The sequence below is a fragment of the Semicossyphus pulcher genome, unplaced genomic scaffold, assembly GCF_022749685.1.
Source record: "Semicossyphus pulcher isolate SPU_LCO1_2020_fin unplaced genomic scaffold, fSemPul1.0.p SCAF_6, whole genome shotgun sequence".
Classification (NCBI taxonomy): Eukaryota; Metazoa; Chordata; class Actinopteri; order Labriformes; family Labridae; genus Semicossyphus; species Semicossyphus pulcher.
Genome location: NW_027211737.1, coordinates 16,714,952 through 16,735,344, shown reverse-complemented (window position 1 = coordinate 16,735,344; position 20,393 = coordinate 16,714,952). Strand labels below are relative to the sequence as shown.

The following is a 20,393-nucleotide window of genomic DNA, read 5'->3' as shown; positions in this document are numbered from 1 at the left end:
TCTGTTGACAAATACGGCTCCTGCAGCCGATCTGTTCTGGATTAGCAGAGTAGAGGACGAACGGTGAGAGGAGACGTAACTAAAACAATCACTACAGTCATTGAAGTTTACATATCTGTGAACGTCTGCTTCAGACCAACACAAGAAGCTTTTCTGCTGTTAAAAATGCCGATGTGCGGGATCTTTGCCAGTTTTTTTTCAGTGAGTAATGTGTGTGTTATGGTTAGCAGAAGTGGCTACGGCGGCTCCATCAGCCGATCTCTGCAACTCTGGCTCCAAATAACATCGCAAGATGGCAGCGCCCGCCTCAGGGGTATTTTGGCTTCAATTTTGTTCAATGAGAGTAGATGGAGAAGCGACATCCATCTATATATATACAGAAAATTGCTTTAGACTAATCGTATGCCAATAAAGACAGGTCTAACCCAACTGGCTGACAATATCTTTGGCAAACAGCCTCCTGCTGACTAAAGGCCTTATGATATCTCATATGTCACTCATCTGTTGTTTAAGAAAAGCCATCAGCATTCCTGTGTCATTCATCATAAGAGCTTGCTTTAAAAGGAGCCAGTGTAAGGTAGGTCATATGGCCAGGTCGCTAACTGAACACCATCACAGGAGCTGGTTGGCATTCAGTCAGCTGCTTGCACACTCAAAACTTGTGTTTTATGCAACTCACAGATGCAATACTTGTTGCAAAGCTGTGTGTTATTGTGTCCGCCCCCTGAATGCATCCACTCTGCCCTCATGTCTTTGTCTTTGTGACACTGATAAAATAATAATAGCCAGTGTTGACTTGTTCTGTATCCAGTGTGTCTTCTCCCTGCAGGCCCGTCTGTGTGACCTGTCACTGATCACATTTAAGCATCACAAGCTTTGAGTGCTTTCCCCCCCATGTTTCCACATCTCTTTGCTTTTCTAAACCATTTAGCCTCAAAAAACCCCGTCTCCGTTTCCATGTCTGTCCCTGACTCGCTCGCCTCTGTCCAGATCTATTTTTCTCTCTCGCTCTTTCTTTCCATCTCTGCTTTATTTGATTCAAAACTTTGCTCTCTGGTCTGTGCCCTCACTTGTCTGCTTTCTTCTTCTGTGTTTTTCTGTCAAAGCACAGACGGAAACAGAGAGACCAAAGGGAAATAGAAACAATATATGGACATAAAATGAACCAGTAACAGCACGGGTAATAGGAGTATATCAGGAAACACATCTTGGCCTGTTAACCAGAATATTTAGTTCTTATTGTAAAATATAATAAAGCTAAGAATCTGATAACTAAGATTGAAATTAATTTCCATAATCCTCTACACAACACAAAGGTACTGTATATTTGTTAAGGCATCTAATTAACACCAAATCCGGTTAATTATAATAAGCCCATTAATTATGTTGACATTGTGCAGATTAAATATTTGACTCAGCATTTGTCGCCTTTTTGTTTCACTGCTGGTACATCAATTTTATTTTATTTTTTTAAACATGCTTTTCCGCTTTTCTTATCACTACTGTGAAAAAGCTGCTTATCATCTTTTGTTTCTCCAACATTTCCCCCCCCCGTCTGTAAGCTGCTGATCACACAACATGTTAGTTTGAGGCCTGAAAAATACAGCGATACCCTTTGTATATAACATTTTCAAACTTGAGTGGTGCACCGTAGGTTTAAAGAAAAATTGTGTTTTCTTTTGTAATCTAGCTCTTGTGTTTTTTAGCATTTGTAGCCAACATCGTATTGGATGTGAGGACAATTTAGCAAGCAGGTTACAGAAGGTAAACCGGTTATCTAAGTCACCAATCCATCCGAATTTCTACCGCGTGTCCTGTTCAGGGATGCAACAGGGCTGAAGTCTATCTCAGCTGCATTTAGGCGAGATGCAGGGAACACCCTGGACTGATCGCCAGACAATCACAGGCTGACACATAAGCTGTGTCCCAAGGGGCTGCATTCTTTGAAGGACATATCTGAAGGCTGATTGCGTCACAGCAGCGTGACGAAGGCTCCTTCAGATGCGTCTGACAAACACGTCCTCCTTTTCTCGGGCCATGGAGGATCCATTGGGTGCATCCTTTGTGGCCAAACGTATCCCAAGATCCATTGCGCGCCAATTCAAACGAGATGGCGGACTCTTAAGCGTCCGAGGAATACACTTTTAAATGTGAAAGTTTTTGGTTACAACTCAGTCGAATAGCTGGCAAAACAAATGTTTGAATAAAGAACCGAGCTTTGAAACTTCAAATTTTCTTTAAAATAATAGGTTAAGTTACATAACGTTAGTTATGATACCTAGTTAACTAGCTAGCTACCCATTGCTGGACAACAGGAGCAGCGTTTGGTGATGGGTAAGGGCGGTGAAAGTCACCAGCAAGGATGCAAACAGGAAATCCTCCGCAGACCAGACCGTCTCAGTTCAGTTCGGCCTTAGCGATCTACACAGGCTACGAATGACTCATCCTCCGTAAACCGCCTCTGTCAGAGGATGAAGCCCCTAAATTGAGACACAGCATGAGCATGTCTTAGGACTGTGGGAAGAAGCCGGAGAACCTGGGAGGAACCCACACATGCACAGGGAGAACATGCAAACTCCACACAGAACGGCCCACTACATCCAAACCGGGATTCAAACCAGGAACCTTCTAGCTTTGAGGCGACAGCGCAAACCATTAGATGTAGTTTATAAATTTAAAGTAACACCCTTTTCAGAGCGACTTCCTGGTCTAAATATGCTCAAAAACATAAAAGTATAGGTTGTCTGAACTGTCCTCATCACATTAGGTAAAGTAGGCACACTATTAAAGGACAGATAGTGGCCTATATGTATCTGCAGAGAGAGAGACTCACTTTAAACTGTCCACATCTTTGCTCGTGTGCGTACACTTCCACATCACATTTGTCAAAGAGAAAACAAAGCACATCCGCTCCTCCTACCTGACATGTAAACTTAGTTATAGGAATCGACACTTCAGGACTAAGAGAAATCTTCAGGACTGCTGCGCAGCTCCGTGATTGATAGAAATGTTTGTGACAGTATCCACTTGTCCTGATACTTGTCTTCCATTTTTCATCTACTTCCTCCCCCTCACCTCCCCCAGCTGACAGCCGTGGTTTTGTTGATGTGAGCGACTGTCATGCTACAGAGACCCAAACTTCCCTGCTTGTCTTCTTATAACAGACTGATGTGAACGCTCTGAGCTCTGGATCCAAACAAAATCAGACACTGAGTGATCTGGGACTTTTAAGCCGCAGGTAAATCAGGCGCTTTCTGCCCAGCAACACCAGCTCTGTGAGCTGTGCATTACAAATCAATGAAAAAAAAACTGGGGCTTGACATCTATTTTTATTCTTCTTTATTTCTATTCCCATTTTTTGTTGTCATTTGACATGTTTACTGCATTGACGCGACTCAAAAACAAGAGAACATGCTTTCATGGAAGATGTAGATGTGTGTTTGTTTATGATGTGTTGCAGATGTGCGTTGTCAAAAGTTTGTTTTTCTGTGAATTTCCTTTTTTATGAAACACACAGATGACACTGTAGGATGAAACGTGATATGTAGATGTATGGCGTCTCTTCTAGTACCAGATAACATTCTCATGTTGCATCGATAACTTTCACATTAAAAAGTTATATTTCATCCCAAACCGTCCTGCACTGATTATGGTTTTTATTCTGTTTTGAGTGAGTGAGAGAACATGTACTGTTTTGGATACAGGGATGCATTGTTTGGATTGGTTGGCCGCGAGGTGGTGCAGTGTTAGCGCTGTCGCCTCACAGCTAGAAGGTTCCTGGTTTGAATCACAGTTCAGCCATGGGGGCATTTCTGTGTGGAGTTTGCATGTTCTCCCCGTGCGTGCGTGGATTCCCTCGGGTCTTCCCACAGTCCAAACACATGCTAGTTAGGTTCATTGGCGACTCTAAAATTGCCCGTAGGTGTGAACCTATGACTGTATTCATAGATGGACGAAATTGAAGCCAAAATAGCCCCTGTGATAGGCGCTGCCATCTTGCGATGGTGACGTCATATGGAGCCAGAGACTGCGCAGTAGAGATCGGTGGGTGGAGCGGCCGTAGCCACTTCCGCTAACCAAAACACACACTTAACTTACTGAAAAAACGGCAAGGATCCCGCATGCCGGCGTGTTTAACAGCAGAACAGCTTCTTGTGTTGGTCTGAAGTTAATGTTCACAGATATGGAAACTTCAATGACTGTAGTGATTGTTTTAGTTAATCTCTGATAATCTGGAACAGATCGGCTGCAGGAGCCGTATTTGTCAGCAGAGCTGTCAATCATTTTTTTCACAGCATCAAATAACTAATTAAAACTAAACTAAAATGAACACTTGGATGTAGACCGGAACGATAAAAACTATAATGACAGAAACCATGCCTGAGAAACATTTATTTGCAGTGTATTTTGATTTTATAGTTTGACCCATGTCCCATCTGTTAACATGGAGGAGGCGGGCCTTGTGACCTATACTGCAGCCAGTCAGCAGGGGGTGATAGAGAGGGATCGGTCCAGTCCCCCCGCGACCCTGAACAGGATAAGCGGTGTAGATAATAGATGGATGCATGGCTATATTTGATCTCTTTGCACTTTAACTTACTGTTGCACAAGCGTACACTCCATTAGAAACCAGGTTATGTTTAACATGGCCAAGAAACCAGGTTACACAGAAGGATGCTTTAACCAATGACCTCTAACTCCTCACTGACCAAACAGGAAGTCCCATTAAGACGTGTTTAATAAAATCAGGTCATTAATTTCAGATCAGGGTTGTGAAGCTGACGGTTCAGGGACTGCCCCTCTTCTCCGAGCTATTTTGGACTTCCATCCGCCCGCAGCCTCACATCGGTGTATCCGTCAAGGTTTATCCTCACAAAGAAATTGAAAACATTTCATCATTACAAACATTGATTTCCCCTGCTGGGAAACAAACTTGGCTCTCCCTGATGTTCTCTGTTTCACTCTACAGTATGTATGTCCCGCTCTTGTTTTGTTTTTCCTCTCTCCGTCTTGTTTTTCATGTCCCTGAAACCCTCTCTGCTCTGCTTTGTCTCAAAATAATATCTCCCTGTTTCATTACACGCAATACCCTGCAACACACCCTTTCTTTGCCCTTCAGTCAACAACTCACATCCTGTACTGTTGTATATGATCCCTGCATCAGCATGTTGCACTCTTCCAACTCTCCTTTTTAATAAAAAGGCTCTACTGGCTACATTTACCTTTGAAAAAGTGAATCACCTCCGTTAAAGTTAGACACACATCTGGAAACTTAAACATTCTTTCTTTGTGTTTTTGGTGGGCTATATTTTCCTTCCAGCCGCTTCCAAACGAGCTCACAGATTGAATACCTTTACATTTTAAGTGCAAAGTTAAGGTGTAAAAGTAAAGTTTATATTCACTAAGGTGTGCTTTTGTACAAAAGTGGAAAACAAATCTACTGTGATGCTGAACAGGCACAGCTCTTCTTTGGGAGAAGCTCCCTCTTAGGCATTGCAACTCAGCTGCAGTTGCTTAGTCAGAATATTTGAAGTGCAGCCGCTGTCCCACATGCTGCAGTACTTTCTAAGTCACAGTGCAGAGCAGGGGAGAGTCCGGACTAATATCTGGAGCATTCTCTGATTTGTCATCATTTTTGATGGAAAAAAGTAACATTGGATTGTGTTGATTTATATTCTAACAAATTATTAGCTTTGCTTTAAAAGCCTGTAAGGGCCTGTGTCCACTTTTTGTGCTGGCAGCGCACACAACCTCAATTTCAGAGCGCTTCTCAATGGTGTGAAAGTCGTCTTGCAGCACTTCCCTTGGCGGTAACCGTTCAGTCTGTTTGAATTGCTCTTTGTGCTTAATATTTGCTTTTATTCAAGGATGTTGATTTATATTCTCACAAATGATAAGCTTTGCTTTCTCTATGGGCCTGTGTCCACTAAGAGTGTTTTTGTGCTATTTTCTAAACAAAAGCAGTGCAGTTCAGCGCTCAGCGGCCTCAGCGCTCAAACACCCTCTGCTGTTTTCTGTCGCTGCGCTCATAGTCCTCTCAGCTGAAAATAGTTCAACATTTGGAAGTCGCGCTCGTCAATGTCACTTCTCCCTCACTGACCAATCAAAATCAAGACGGGGCGGGACTTCAGATGCCACTTTGGCGCACTCAGATTTGTTTCTTTGGGGGAAACATTTCCACGTCTAGGTCCACTGTTTTTACATTTTCTTTGTAATATTTATCTCGGCTCTGAAATCGAGGTTGTGGTCGTGCCAGTGGACACAGGCCCTAAACGTTTCACAGCCACGTATACAGTGAAGTCATCAGTCAATCGACTTAAACTGCCCTTGTGATTTAATAATATTGTCCTTCTAATAGCTTAAAGTCCTGCGCTCAGCCATGCAACATCTCTTAATGTGCTGTGTTTTCCCTTTATTTGTCCTGAGCACGAGCTGCCTCTCTACCTCCCACTGTGTCCCCAAAGCCCACGCTCCCAGTCATGCACCAGCACATATGCTTTCCCTGCATTTGTTTGAGTCCATTTGCCATAACTAGCTGTTTGGCTCATTTTAACCGCTCACTGTAATTGCCTGACTTTCCTCATTACTTCTGCAGTCGCCCACTCGCTGTTCTCCCCCTCCTCTGTCCCTTTTGTCCCTTTTGGCCTCACACTGTGTTTTTAGCGTATTGTTTCTGCCTGCGCACTAGTCGTCTCAGCTTCAGCATTGGGTTGCTTGCTGGTAATAATTGCCTCTTTGGCTCTCTCGTCTCTCTCGCCGTGTCCCTCGCTCTTTCATTTTAAAGCCATAACAATCTCCCTTGTTTGCTACTTTTCACACAAGTTTTTCTACTGTCTGTGCCCTTCTAGCCTCCTCCCCCTCGCTGACTATTATCTGTTGTTGTGTCGGCAGTACCTTTCACAGGCTTTCTACTTTCCTCTTTGCCCTCGGTGCCATCAATGCCATTTGAATTGCCGTCTTCTGAGTTTTCTCTTTACTTTCCATCTAAATGTCCGTTTCATCAATCTTGCTTCTTTTCTAACTCAAAAGCCATGTCTCCCCGTCTCCCAGCTAGCTTCTAGGAAAGCTTCTGTTACCTTTCTTACTCTTTGCCCTCATGGGTTACTCTTTAATTCTCCTGCCGGCCATTAATGGCCTTTGGTCCGCCACAGTCCTGCTCCTGAGTTCCACTTTTTGCCTTCCTCCTGGTCCCCTTTGCCTTCGTGCCGGCATGCTTGCCGTCTCTCAATCTCTCTAGTGGCAGGAACTTACCGAGAGTCTTCATAAGTAATGGGCCCGAGTCAGATTTGTGGAGCCCCGTGGAGATTGTTGCTTCGGTCTTTCTAACACTGCTGAACCTGAAATAATCTGCCGTGATCTTTTACTCTCCAGTCCCACATACTTTTGCCTAAAACCCATTTTTATCTCCTCTCCCTCTTCCTTCCCGCTCCACATTTCATTGCCCTCTTCCACCTCTTCTTCTGTCACCGTCTCTCTCCCTCTCACTGTGCCTCTGTCGTGTTGCTCTCCATTACTTCCCCCGGCCCTCCGTTTCTCTCATTTTCCTCTCCTCTCTCCTTCTACTTTGTGAGCTTTAACCCTCTTTCACGTTATCAGCCCCTCTGTGCTCCCTCCTCCAGCTTATTTTTCCTTCTTTATTCCTTCCCCTTGCAGCGCTTTTCCACCGTTTTTCTCAATACCTCTTTTTCCCCTGCGTGTCCCTTTCCTGTCTCCCATATTTCCTATTTCCCTCTGCAGTCCTCCTCTATCTCAGCTCCTTTGCACTCCTGTCAGTGGGGCGCAGCTATTTAAAACCTCACACTTATTCTTCTCATGGAGCCGCTATCAAAACAGCAGAGAAAAGAGGGATACGGAGAGCAGAGTGAGATAAGTAGCGGAAGTGCAAAGGAACAATCTCCCGAAGTTTACATTAAATCTGGAGTGAATCTTCTCCGTAAAATGACCTGGCTGTGCAAACAGCCGCAGATATTGTGTGATTATCCCCTGCCTCTATTTACTTGCAGAGATATTTACTGTGCAGCACTTTGGCTTTTGCTTCTTAAGCCAACATAAAAGCCAAACACCAGAGAAGAAGCTTAAACACTCTTTCACTTCTGCTGGAGCATCAGCGGCTCGCCGAGAAACTGACTCGTGACTCATTCGCATCTTTAGCTTGAATATATACGATCTTAATTAATGTCGCAAATGACTCAACAGTGCTTTTTGTGTCTCTGCAGGTCTGGTGGTGAGAGAAGCCAGCATAGAAATCACACGACAGCAGGTGGAGGAGCTGTTTGGTCCTGAAGATTACTGGTGTCAGTGCGTCGCCTGGAGCTCCGCTGGAACCACCAAGAGCCGCAAGGCACACGTCCGCATCGCATGTGAGTACACGACTGCGCAGTGTTAATTTAGGCAGCTATTTTAGATTTAGTCTTCAGAGGAAAATGCTTATTTGCATAATGCAATTTTTTACGCTTTATACTTTTAGTCTAGCTTTAGTCAACGAAAACTCAAAACATTTTAGCGTCCCTCGTCTCGTTTCGACCTGTTTGCTTCAGGTAAAATTAAGACTTTGACTTTCAGCAGATCATCCATACAGTATAAGAACCGTGACGACACAGCATCTAAAGATTACTTTTCATCATCACTTCTCATTTGAACAGTCTGACTGAAGCAGACAGCCGGTGATCGCTCCTTTTTGTGTGGAAGAAGCGTCAAATTTTCTGTGAGCGTGCACAGAGCCTGAAAGGCTGAGTGACACAGAGGAAGTTCCCAACCACCTTCGTGATACCCGTTACCCAGTTACAGTAATGCATTGCTTGTATTTTGACAGACAGATTAGACGCACAGTGGGGGAAAATATGCATTTTGAATGTCCGACAGCCCACCAAAAAACATTTTAGTCCCGCCTCGTCTCGTTAACAAAAACAAAACATGCGTGTTGTCAGAGTTTTTATTATCAACGATCTTTTCTTAGCTCGGCGAGGTCTCGTCTTTTTCATGGAAAAAAATGTTTTAAGTAAATGTAAAGGCCAGGAGATACACATGAGTAGGCATGCTGTAGCCCCTTTTACATTGCCAGTTCAAGGCAGGATAATGACGCCTCTGCTACGCCTCGCCTTCAATGTAAAACTCACAGAGGCGGAATGGTGGGGCGGAGTCATTCTGCTTCTGAGGTAGTAACAGAGGCAAGTGGCGTATGTGAAGCACGCGCTGTTTGCTTACACCTTGCACACATTTTGCTTCTGCGACACTAGAACGCAATGTAAAAACACACACGCCGGAAAACGAACAAACACACACACGTACAGAGCCTGTTCTCATCCTCGCTCTGCTGGATCCAATATTATAATATGAGAAACTGGACAGCTGTCTGGTTTTCATAGATGCATTTTTATTGAACGATAGCAGTCAGCTCTGACCTATTATAAATGCATGATGTTTCCTGTGACGGCTTCACAATAAAAGCCACTCTGTGTTCAGCCAGTTCAATGCTTTTAATATGAACCTGCTCCGATTAGCAGTAGTTTAATAGACCTTTCAAACAATGAGGCTGATATTAATGAGTTAAAATGAACAGTTACAACAGAAATACAGAAAGGCTTTATTTACATGAATTCCTCTTGTGTAGGAGGGCTGCGTGAATTCTGTGTGGGAATAACAGACCCCACCACTTACAATTAAAACTACATTTATTAGAAAATGTATTGAACGGAAAGGACCATAAATAACTGAAAGTTAAGGATTACAACATTGACTGTGCTTCCTTTTGATGTCTAAAGGCCCATTACTGTCACAAGGTCTAAACCAGATACACTTAAGAAAACACTTGTAGTAGGTTGTGACCTTCACCGGGTGATTCATGGTGGGAAACTTCCAAAGAAGAGTCTTAGCTTTGTAACTTTTGTCGACCATCAGCAGCTTCCTGTTTTGGTGTAGCGAAGAATTTAATATGACACCTGTAAGTCTGACTATAAGGTCACCAACAGAACATGACCAGACTGAGTCAATAACACTGTAGCAGACAGTGTTACAATCCAACACTGCATACACACTGATCACACGAGGTAATTCTTTCACCCTGACAGCAGCACCAGGGGGAAAGAAAAGGTTGAATCCGGCCGTGAGTGATGAGCACATCATGTCTCTGCAGCATCATCAGCGAGGGAGTCCAGATGTTTGATAGACTTCACCTAAAAGGCCTTGTTTGTTCTTACAGGTTAGGCCTCATATACCAGAATGGATCGCTCCTGCAGAGCTGCTCTCACCGCTCTGAGAATTGAGCCCACTTTCTGTAGTTTTCCGAGCGTCGTCGCTCTGGTCAATTCAGCCGTATAAGACAAGCGGGACTTGTCTGAGTGCTCAGGTTGTGGAAAGGTCAAGCAGAAAAGAAATACCAATAACAAAATCGACCCCTCCTCTGCGGTTTACCTGGCTTACACTGACAGGGTGGCTCTGCTTGAGTGAGCTCTCAAAAGGACATCTGGGGGCTTTGACAGAGTCCATTCAGCAGACACTCAGGACAAACTGCACACATCCCCATATGTAGTGCTTTAACAGACAGTATCACTCTAGCAGACACGCACACTGGAAATCCTCTTCTCCCAGGTCGGCCTTATCCGTGCTGCAGGAGGAGATCCATCATGGCGACTGGCTGTAAATAGGTCTCACTTTTTCACTTCTGCACATTCACTTCATGTATTTATTGCCTTTATCTTTAAATATCATTTAAATTTAGAACACAGCGTCTTTACTCTGTGCCTTGCTTTGGTATGTGAGGATGTTTTCCTGTGAGCAGAGAGTTAGTGGCACAGGCAGAAATATCCTTTAAGCTCCACTAATAACCTTTTCCAATGGAATGGGCCTCCTCGGGGTGCAATGGAAGCTGCCTAATGTGCTGTTTTTGGCTTACGTTCGCGCTGATACACGCTGAGAGACAGATGCAGGAAAGCGGACGTATACAGGCTTCAGGATGTAAACACTTAAATTTAGACACCAGCAGCAGAAATGTACTGATGACACTGAAGGCCACATTGTGCAGTTACTAACCTGATCATCAAGGTCATGGATGCATGAATGTATACATGAGTGTTTACATGCGTGTGTTTTTGTCCTTAATTTTCCTGATTTATTTAATTTGTTTTTCATTTCTTCTTCTGCATCTATTTTTTGTTTCTCTGAATCTGCTGCTTTAATGTTCTATTTACTTCTTAATAAGTTCAAGTCTGCTGCGACTGCTTATAAGTGGTGAAATTACTTTGCATAGCTGAGAAGTTAGAATAACTCTGTGTCTCCTGTAATTAACATAATGTGGACCGTTCAACGGATGCACAGTTAATAACTGACAGCTGGAGTTCTGCGCTTAATTACAGATATTTTGAAGCTCGTATGATATCCATAACACCACTTCTCATATTTTTTATAGTAATTCGAACACGTTAGACGTCTGCTGGAGGAATGATGATGGAGGCTCGAAGGTCTAGGTTCCAATCCCTCTCATTCCCATCCTCTTTTTTTCCTTCATAGCACGTTTGTTCCCCGACTTTGCACGTCCCTCCGTCCTTCACTTCCTCTCTTTCCGTTATAACAGTGATTTTTCCTTTAACCAGATCTGATTACACTCAGCCCCCCTCTCGCGATAACCTTTTACTTCAAAATCGACCCAACCTCCTGACCTACCCCGCTTTCCACTCCTATTTGGATCTACGGTTGTGATTAAAATGCTTCCTGGCAGCTCGAGCTTGCTGAGCAAAGTGTCTTTTCAACCATGCGCCATGCAACGGCAATTCAGCATTTCTTCTCCCGCATTCCCAGCTCGTCTTCCCACTCATTTCCCCCTTTTCCCATTGTCTTCTCCTGGTTTGCTTTTCTCTCCCTTTGCTCATCATGTGTTTAATGTTTCCTTTGCCTCTATCTTTCTTAATTTCCAGCATCTTTCATCTGATGTATTAAGCGTAGAAATAAAATGTCAAGATGTTAGCTAAATACGCAGTTTGTCTCTGGATAATGTCGAACAGTGTTGTGGCTGTAAAAGTGTCAAACACACAATCACAGATATTAAATCTGTGAGTGATTTGTTGGTATTTTTGGAGCAGGGCGCTTAAGCTGAGTTATGGCTGGTGTAGGCAGCTTAATTCAAGTTTATAAAGCAGGTGAGACAAACACACACACATGCACACGCTTCCTTAATAATGCACAAAATTGCAGGCACGTACACAGAGGTAGGCAAAACACAGACACACACAAATGTGCATGCAGTGTCAGTCGTGCTCTTTGGCCCTGCAGCTATCAGGTCAACTCTTTCTCCTTCAAGGGATTAGCAATATGTCAAGGTCACACACGCGCACACACATACACACATGTACGCACAAACAGCCAGTCGCACTCAAATGTGCGATGATGGCAATTTGTTCTGCCACTTTCCACTCAGACATGTGTGTGCATAGCAATCAGGAGTCCAGACACTCAGGGGCACACACCACAGGCAGCTCCTTGTGTCGGCTGGAAAATGTCTGTTAGTGACTTTCTGCTGTTTTGTTTATGATGCAAATGTCTCCGCTGTGTGTATTTGTGTTTTCCCTTCAATCATGGAGGAATTAGAAGAAGAAAAACAAGGCTCAACAGGGTTTCTTCTGTTACACGTGTTGAACCAAAGTGTTGGGCCTTGATTAGAGCCAAAGTCTTCCACGCTCATTTGGGCCAAATCTGCATGTAGTTTACACAATATAGACAACTTACTGGTAGAGAGCCAGCAGGACTCGGAGGCTGCACTGAGGACGTGCAATGGCATTAGCATTAGCCGCTCTGCTAAAGCAGTCTAAGGTCCCGATCAGACAGAGGAGCAAGGCGCACTGCACTGCCTTTTCTGTCGAAGCCTTCGGTTAAAAAAAGAGTTGTTGTTTTACTGTTGTTAAAAAAAACACAGAATCATTAGCTCTCATTAACCTAACCGTTATTTTGTCAACTGACAAAAGTAAACTGACAGAAGTAAACAATCATCGTTAAAGTGTTTTCAATGCGAGACACACAGAGCGGAAAAATGCAAGGCTCTCTGCTGCGAAAAAAGCCGCCCCCTCTGTCTGATCGGGACCTAACACGCGGCACTGCTTCAGATTTATAGACTGTTCAACTTGTGTTTCATGAGGTTGCTGGTGTTACCCACTTAAGATGCAACTACTGTTTAAATTGCCCGAAGATGCACCAGAATTAAATTTGATAAAGTGAGCCCAAACTATCGAACGCTTTGCTCTGTCCGCCACATAGACCTACTAGCTTTCCTCCAGCATGAGACCACAACAATGCAACGTCATTGCCTGACGCCGGCAGCTTCGTCATCACTATGGGATGGATGCCAACTATGAATGAAAACAACATTAAATGAGACTGATGTTAATGATCGGAGCACAGTTTGTCCATGAGCTTATGGGTACTTTCGACGCCGACCAGTCACGTACCGGTACCAAAAAAAGTAACTGGATCCTGTTTGCCGACCTTTCAGAGTGTAAATTGCAACCACGCTGTCTTCCAGATATTTGACCTTTTTTTTTGCATGTGCTGACATGCTGCAGTTTAATTAATGCAGAAACCAAAACATTCCAGCTGTTTCTCCCTCCAAACTCACTCCACACTTTCTCAGCTCGAAAGAACCTGCAGTGTTTTTCTCTGGATGACATCATCGAGGCAGTGTTGGTTTCAAGTTTTGAGAGAGACGTCATGGTTGTCGCAAACATTTTTATAGTGGGAACCCATAGTGTGGTGTGTGTGTGTTTGGGTTATGTCTCACCATCGCTGTAAGCCACTGAGCTTTTCCCCAGATGTCGAGGACTGCCTCAGTGTACTCTTAAGTGTTAAAGTGGAAACCCACATTGTTGATTTAGCCACACAAAATAAAGCCACTTTCTTGAGTCCAAATGTGAGGAAGATAACGCACTGTGTGTACTGTACATACAGTATATGTATATAAGGAACTTCTCTCAGGAAGCAATTGAAGTTTTATTGACCCATGGAGTGGCAAAGTTGGGTTCCTCCCAAAGCCATGTGCAGCATTTGAATGGAGAGTGAAGGTTTTTGCAAAAAATAAACTCAACTAAATTAAGCTAACAACGGCAGATGGCCTAAAAATATTATTTTTCCTTTTCAAATTAAATATTTACATATTTACTTTCCATTTAGAAACCTGAATATTTTTTCAAGTGAGCAAAACAAAACAAGCCCCTTCCTGTTGTTTTCAAAGCCTACATGCACTTAACATGCCCTTGAGCCTTTTTTGTGTCCTAATGAGTCATTTTACTAAACACAATCCAGAGGCGGAGTTGTGTTTCAGCTTCTGTGTCGGCAAACAGAGTTGATTACTCGTTTTAAATCGTGGCTGTTAAAGGAGAGACCTTGTCTGACGTCTCTGGCTGATCACAGGCTGCAGAGTGTAGAAATGACAGGGCGGAGGAGCGGTCCGAGGGGAAGGAGACTCTCTGAAGTCACTCAGAGAAAATGACCCCCTGTGTAACCACACTGTCACACTCAAGGTCACAGTTTACCTTCACGCCTTTTATATTTGGATATTTTGGAGTTTTATTGCCGTTTGTAGACGTATGTACGAGGGACCACGGACTGAAGGGGCACTTATACGCACTGACTGTGACCGTAAACTGTGACACTTAACACCCTAAGGCCTTAGCACAAGCTGTTCCAAAACCTGTTGGATGAACACAAAAATGATGGTTGACAAACTACATTTGAACGCAGCTAATTGATAAAGTAGTTCTGTAACCAGACAGCAGTATAATTGCGCTCATTGTTGCATCAGACTTGGCTGCTATGGCAGGAACTACTTCATTTTACAGCTTTGATTTTATCATTAAAACAAACGTTTTAATTACAAATCTGTTAACATTTCCCTTTCCTCCAACATTTATTAAAAATCACCTTCCCCTCTAGTTCACGGTGTCACTTACATCATTTATATTTTTCCCAAGCCAAAGGCCTGATTGTTTCCGTCGCATGTCATCATGTAACAAATAAGACGTCCAAACGATCCTCTGAGAGACTCAAGGAGTGTACTGTTCTCCGCTGTTTGCTTCCCAAGCATCTCATATTGCTCTTTATTACTTGAGCGGCTCCACCAAGGGAAAAACCGTTATGATTTGGCATGGGTAGCATGCAGGCGGAGACACCCATTTTGGATAATTGCTCTGAAAAGTGCTTATGTGGAGGTGCCTGAGGCAACAAACCAGCCACAAACATAATAACAGTTTCAGTTTAGCATGTGGAAGAAGAAGTTTTGGAAGGAGCAGGAGGGTGGAGGAGGAGGAGGAGGAGGAGGAGGAGGTGGAGGGGAGTTTATGCAATAAAAGGTCATTTTTGTGTGGATGCTTACACCGCTTTATTGTGTATCTTTGCCCTCTGTACTTTTTAAACCCTGTTGTGTTTCAGCGTGTTTAGTGAATGAGCTTTTGTTCTATTTCTGAAGGTGGATGCGTTATCTGCACTTTGGGAGTGAAGTGGGGTCAGTGCATTGATAGGACACAGCTGTCCCCCTTCTCCTGAGCACATATTTCCCTTGGGCACATATTTGCACGCATGCACACAAACCTTCCGTTGTATTCATGGTCTCCTGTTGTCGTGAACACAATGTCAAATTCCCTCTTTCTCAAAAAACAAACACTCAAACTCGTGTGCACTTTAGCGTCCAAACAGGAGAAATGTAGTCAGTCAAAGCCTGCTAGCTTAGCTCTATCTGTGAGTGTTCGTGTGTGTGCGTGTGTGTGCGTGTGTGTTTTCCGTTCATCCCCAGAGCAGTTTGCTTTAATCTCCTTTAATTTCATTCTCAATCTTTATGGAAATCAACTCTCCCAACCAGCTCCTCATTTCAGCATCTCCCTGACTAATTAAGAGCAGGAAATTGTTCCTGGAATTGGCAGTCATGAGAGGAGAGCGTCTCATCCCTCCATCACCTCCTCATTTCTGCGTGTGTCTGCAGTTGTGTTTCTGCACGATTGTGGCTACGTGTGCGAGTCTGTTCCTCTGCCCCGCTGTGAGTACCTTACCATATGCATTCGCGGTTGTTCTGCCTCCATGTTCTGCATCGCTCCTGCTTGTTTCGTCTCCGTCTCCGGTGTGCGTTTCCCTCTCTGTGACAGTATCTCTCTTCCTCTGTCTGTCTCTTTGTCTCTCCGTGTCTGCCCGCGTACGTGCGCCGCTGTGTGTTGTGTGGGTAGCCATGTGGTGGATTTAGGGCTAAAGCTCTGGGTGATTACTCCCATAATGAACCATCATGCTCTGTTCAGGCTGTCATCCCCCACAGGGATTGACTGCATTATGAAGTTATCGTTCAGCCTCAGCGAAACTCTCTGTCCTCACATAACTCTCTAAACCAATATAGCTGTACACACAGAATGTGGTAATGATTAGATTTATGCTGCATGAAATTAAACCTCATCACTTAGGTGAGAAGATGCTCGGGAGAATTTTTGAGATCTGAAAGCTTAGTCAGTGATGTACCTATGGAAGCAGACAGCAGGAGCACCTTGTTCCACACATGCTGCTGAAAGCATGGGAGGCAGTTTATTACCTCTCATGAGTCTGTTTGTCACTTCACAGCTCCTAACTTAACAATAGTTAACAAGTCAGTGTTACAAGCGCTTTCAGTTGTCATTTAGATGTCAGAGGAAATTTACATTAATTAAAATCTCTTCAGACATCATCGTCTGACTCTTGGGTTCTCCATTTCCGGCACCAGCCTGCATATTTTTGTTCCATCATGGTTTTCCATTTACAAATGTTAAAAAATGCAGGAGGTAGAAAGCACTTATGGATGGGTAATGGCAGTATTTTGAAAATGAATTACCTTTTAGAGTTGAGTCTGCATCTGTTGCCTCATATTTCCAAAACACATTTTACTGCATGCTCCAAATCTATAGACAATGTTAGTGTGCATGAAAATGAAGCTTTACGTTGCTTTGCTGACAGCCTGCTGATTGAATCCTTGTTTCTAATCAGTAAGGCAGGGTACACAACTCAAGATAATCAAGCCGATTTTAAGTAAGCAAAGGAACAATTTTTTGATGGTTCTAAAGATGATCTTGACAGATTTTCCTGTGGTGTGAGAGATGTAACGAGAGATCTGCTCCTGATCTGCTCGGAAGACGTCGTGGCCACTCCGATTTCAAATCGTCATAAATATTATAACATGCTACATTACATATTACACGTTCAGTAATTATGGACCGATATCCTGTTGTGTGGGGGGGACCCCGAGGACGGCCGAGCACGTACTGTCACGTGGAATGAAACAATAGCCAATTGGGGAGCAAGCTGACCAAAGAAGGAAGCACAACAACCACAGCCATAGCGGCAGCAAACGCAAAGCACAAAGTAACATGTACAGCCCAAGTTCATGTCATTTCCACGAATTTATCCATAGTTTTTTCTTTCTCAAAAGTAGTCCACAAAGTGTCAACTATTGCTGCCCGTTGTACGCCATGTTTGTTTACTCTAAAGTCGCGTTTGATCACGAGAGATTTTGCGACATTTCCAGTTTTGAGAGTCGGTCCATTTCTTTTTACAGATCCCTGCTACAGCAACGCTGCACACACCGCTGCTGCTGGCAAAGCTTTCCCTCCACCTTTGTAGAAGTCTTTGTGGGGCCATAGCCATAGCATGCTGGTTGGTTAACCCAGGGAGCATCTTAAGAGCGAGGCCTTCAGCACTAAGGAAAACTATATTTCCATTTGGCCATAAATGGTTTAATCTATGACGAGAGAGTTCCTGACTGAGTTTCCACAGTCTGCCTGAATTATTTTAGCATCTTTGAACCTTCTACTGCTTACAATCAAATTAACCAGATGCTCAATATGCCGTATGGTTTATGACTTCTAGTGCAGTGTTTATGGTCAGAATTTCCTCCTTTGCCTACACACGGTCTGACAGGTGTGATTGTGACATGTGGAAAGAGACTCTGCAGACCTGTTTGTGATTGCGCATTTACCATACAAAGACATCCTACCCCACATCTATCAGCATCAAGTCACATATTGCAATGCATGTCAAACGTTTGCAGCGTTTATTTCACAGCCACAAACACACTGACAGTTTGGCTATCTTCAAGTTAAAGCAGAAATTACTGTGGAAGACTACCTGCCACTTTATTCAAATCCAGGGCTCTAACCAAAACACTACATGCAAACACCTAATTTTGCACTCCAACCTTAACTTCATCCCCTTAGGCTATTCAACTAAAAGGATTTCCATGATAGCAGTTTAAGACAGCATGTGTGAATTACCTTGCAAAGGTTGGACTAAAAGTTCTTACACTGGTGTAAGCCAGCCACATGTAATCTCCCTTCTTGTCTTTGTGAGTAAGACTTGGATCCTGATAGAGGAGATGTAATCAAAGTCAGATTGATGGCTGTGTTGTTTGATGGATTGCTGGTTGGTGTAGAGAGAGATACGGCAGATAAATAGAGATGATACAAGCCGGACTCACTGACATCGCCTCCAATTGGATGGTTTGTTACAGAGAGTGTGCTGGACATGAGGAAGACTCTGATGGGTAAAGACCAAGCAGGTGGTTTTGGTATTAAGACAGAGTAAGGTGGTCCTGCTGTGTGCTGCCAACATCTCCCTCCGTCCTCCTCTTTCCTCCTGCCTCTCATCTTTCAACCCTCCACCTGCCGTTCCCACCTTCCCGCTCTCCTTTCCTTTCACTCTGCCTCCTTCTATGTCTGTTAGCCGCTGTAAGGTGACTGTCCTGATGAAATACCCAGAGAGAGACTCCGAGTTGGCTGGTTCAGCATTAAAAAATGTTCAATCTAGTGTGTGTGTCTGTGTGTGTCCACAAATAGTGTACCAGCGCTGACGGATAAGGTGATTAAGAGTACACCTGGGAACCAGAGGAGTGAAAGGACACAAGGATAACACACACACACAAACACACACACTGTGCCCTCCCATAAAGTTTTCTGTGTGGTTTTTTTAAACTAAAGGACGGAGGATTTGTCTTCCATAGCTGCAGCCTTCCTGTTAAAACAAAGTGACTCAAACTCTTCAAAGTGAAAAAGTTTGTAGCTTCAGTATTTCACAGATTGAATCAGTTAAATATTTCTGTTACGCCGGCCTCATCAGCAAACTTCTGGATATCTCTTTGGTATGCACGGATCATGTATCTTGAGCTACATGACGGTTGCCAATGTAATAAATCATCCTTACTTGCTGACATTTGTTATGAATCTGATACGTGACACATAATCATCCAGATGGAAACCTGGCTCCGCAGTGCACATAGGAACACAAACACATGCATTCATGCCGAATACACACATCCACGAACACGTGAACGCAAATCAATATCAATAATTCTATACACCGATCAGCCATAACATCATGACCACCTGACTAATATTGTCTAAGTGATCCACTAGACCTCTGAAGGTGTGCTGAGGTATCTAGCACCAAGACTTTACCAGCAGATCCTTTAAGTCCTGTATGTTGCGAGGTGGGGCCTCAATGGATCAGGCTTGTTTGTCCAGCACATCCCACAGATGCTCGACTGGATTGAGACCTGGGTAATTTGGAGGCCAAGTCAACACCTTGAACTTATTGTCGTGTTCCTCAAACCATCCCACTTCACCTGTCAGTGGTCATAATGTTATGGCTGATCGGTGTAAGTTTATACAAATATTTTAATACCCCTTATAAGTTTTGTTGAACCTATAACACATGGATTAGTGTTTGTATTTGTATAGTTGTCTGGTTTGCGTTGTTGAAAATGAGTGCTGACAGATTCAGAGTCGGTTCCCAGCGCTCTCAGCGTCTTACTGATACACTCAAACTGATAAAAACATCCTTTTATGGAGATCATATTGCCTCTGTATAGTCGTGATTCCAGGCGAAATCAGATCATAAACCTCTGAATAACACCCAGAAGATTGGAGGGGAAAAATCACATTTCTCCACTTCATCCCCTCCATATGTTCTCATTCAGAAATCCATCACACCATCTGATCAGCACCATAAATACAGTCACCTGCTAAATCCTGCAACGCTGCCACCACTCTCAGGTTGCAGTTTGTTTTATGGCCTTTTTCTATGGCAGGCTAATTATTTTAACATGTGTTAAGCTCAGCTGCCAATATATGGATACATATATAGCAGCTGTAGCAGCAGCAGAAGACGAGGGAGGGGTGCAGAAAAGCAATTAATTATGTTTTTGACTCCGTTCAAATGGTGGAATAAATCAGTAGAGAGGATCAAGGTTAAGGGAAAAATCAAGAAGACTCAATCCAAACAGCTCCAGCATATATGTCCCTTTTGAACTCTTGACTGATAAAATTCTGCCTTTTGTGGAGGAATATGTAAAGACGAGTGGCAGCGAGTTAGAGAGGGATGCAGAGAAAATATTGAATAGAAAGATCAGTTCA

The 20,393-nt window shown here is 43.5% G+C and overlaps 1 protein-coding gene across 1 annotated transcript in view; it reads left to right on the top strand.

Annotated features, from left to right (window-relative positions):
* The window catches only part of LOC138610285 (netrin receptor UNC5C-like), a 211,667-nt gene that overhangs the window by 108,115 nt on the left and 83,159 nt on the right, over positions 1-20,393 (top strand). The window contains exon 3 of the mRNA XM_069683018.1: positions 8,217-8,360. Coding sequence (XP_069539119.1) covers positions 8,217-8,360 — 144 coding nt within the window. The remainder of the gene's footprint in view (positions 1-8,216; positions 8,361-20,393) is intronic.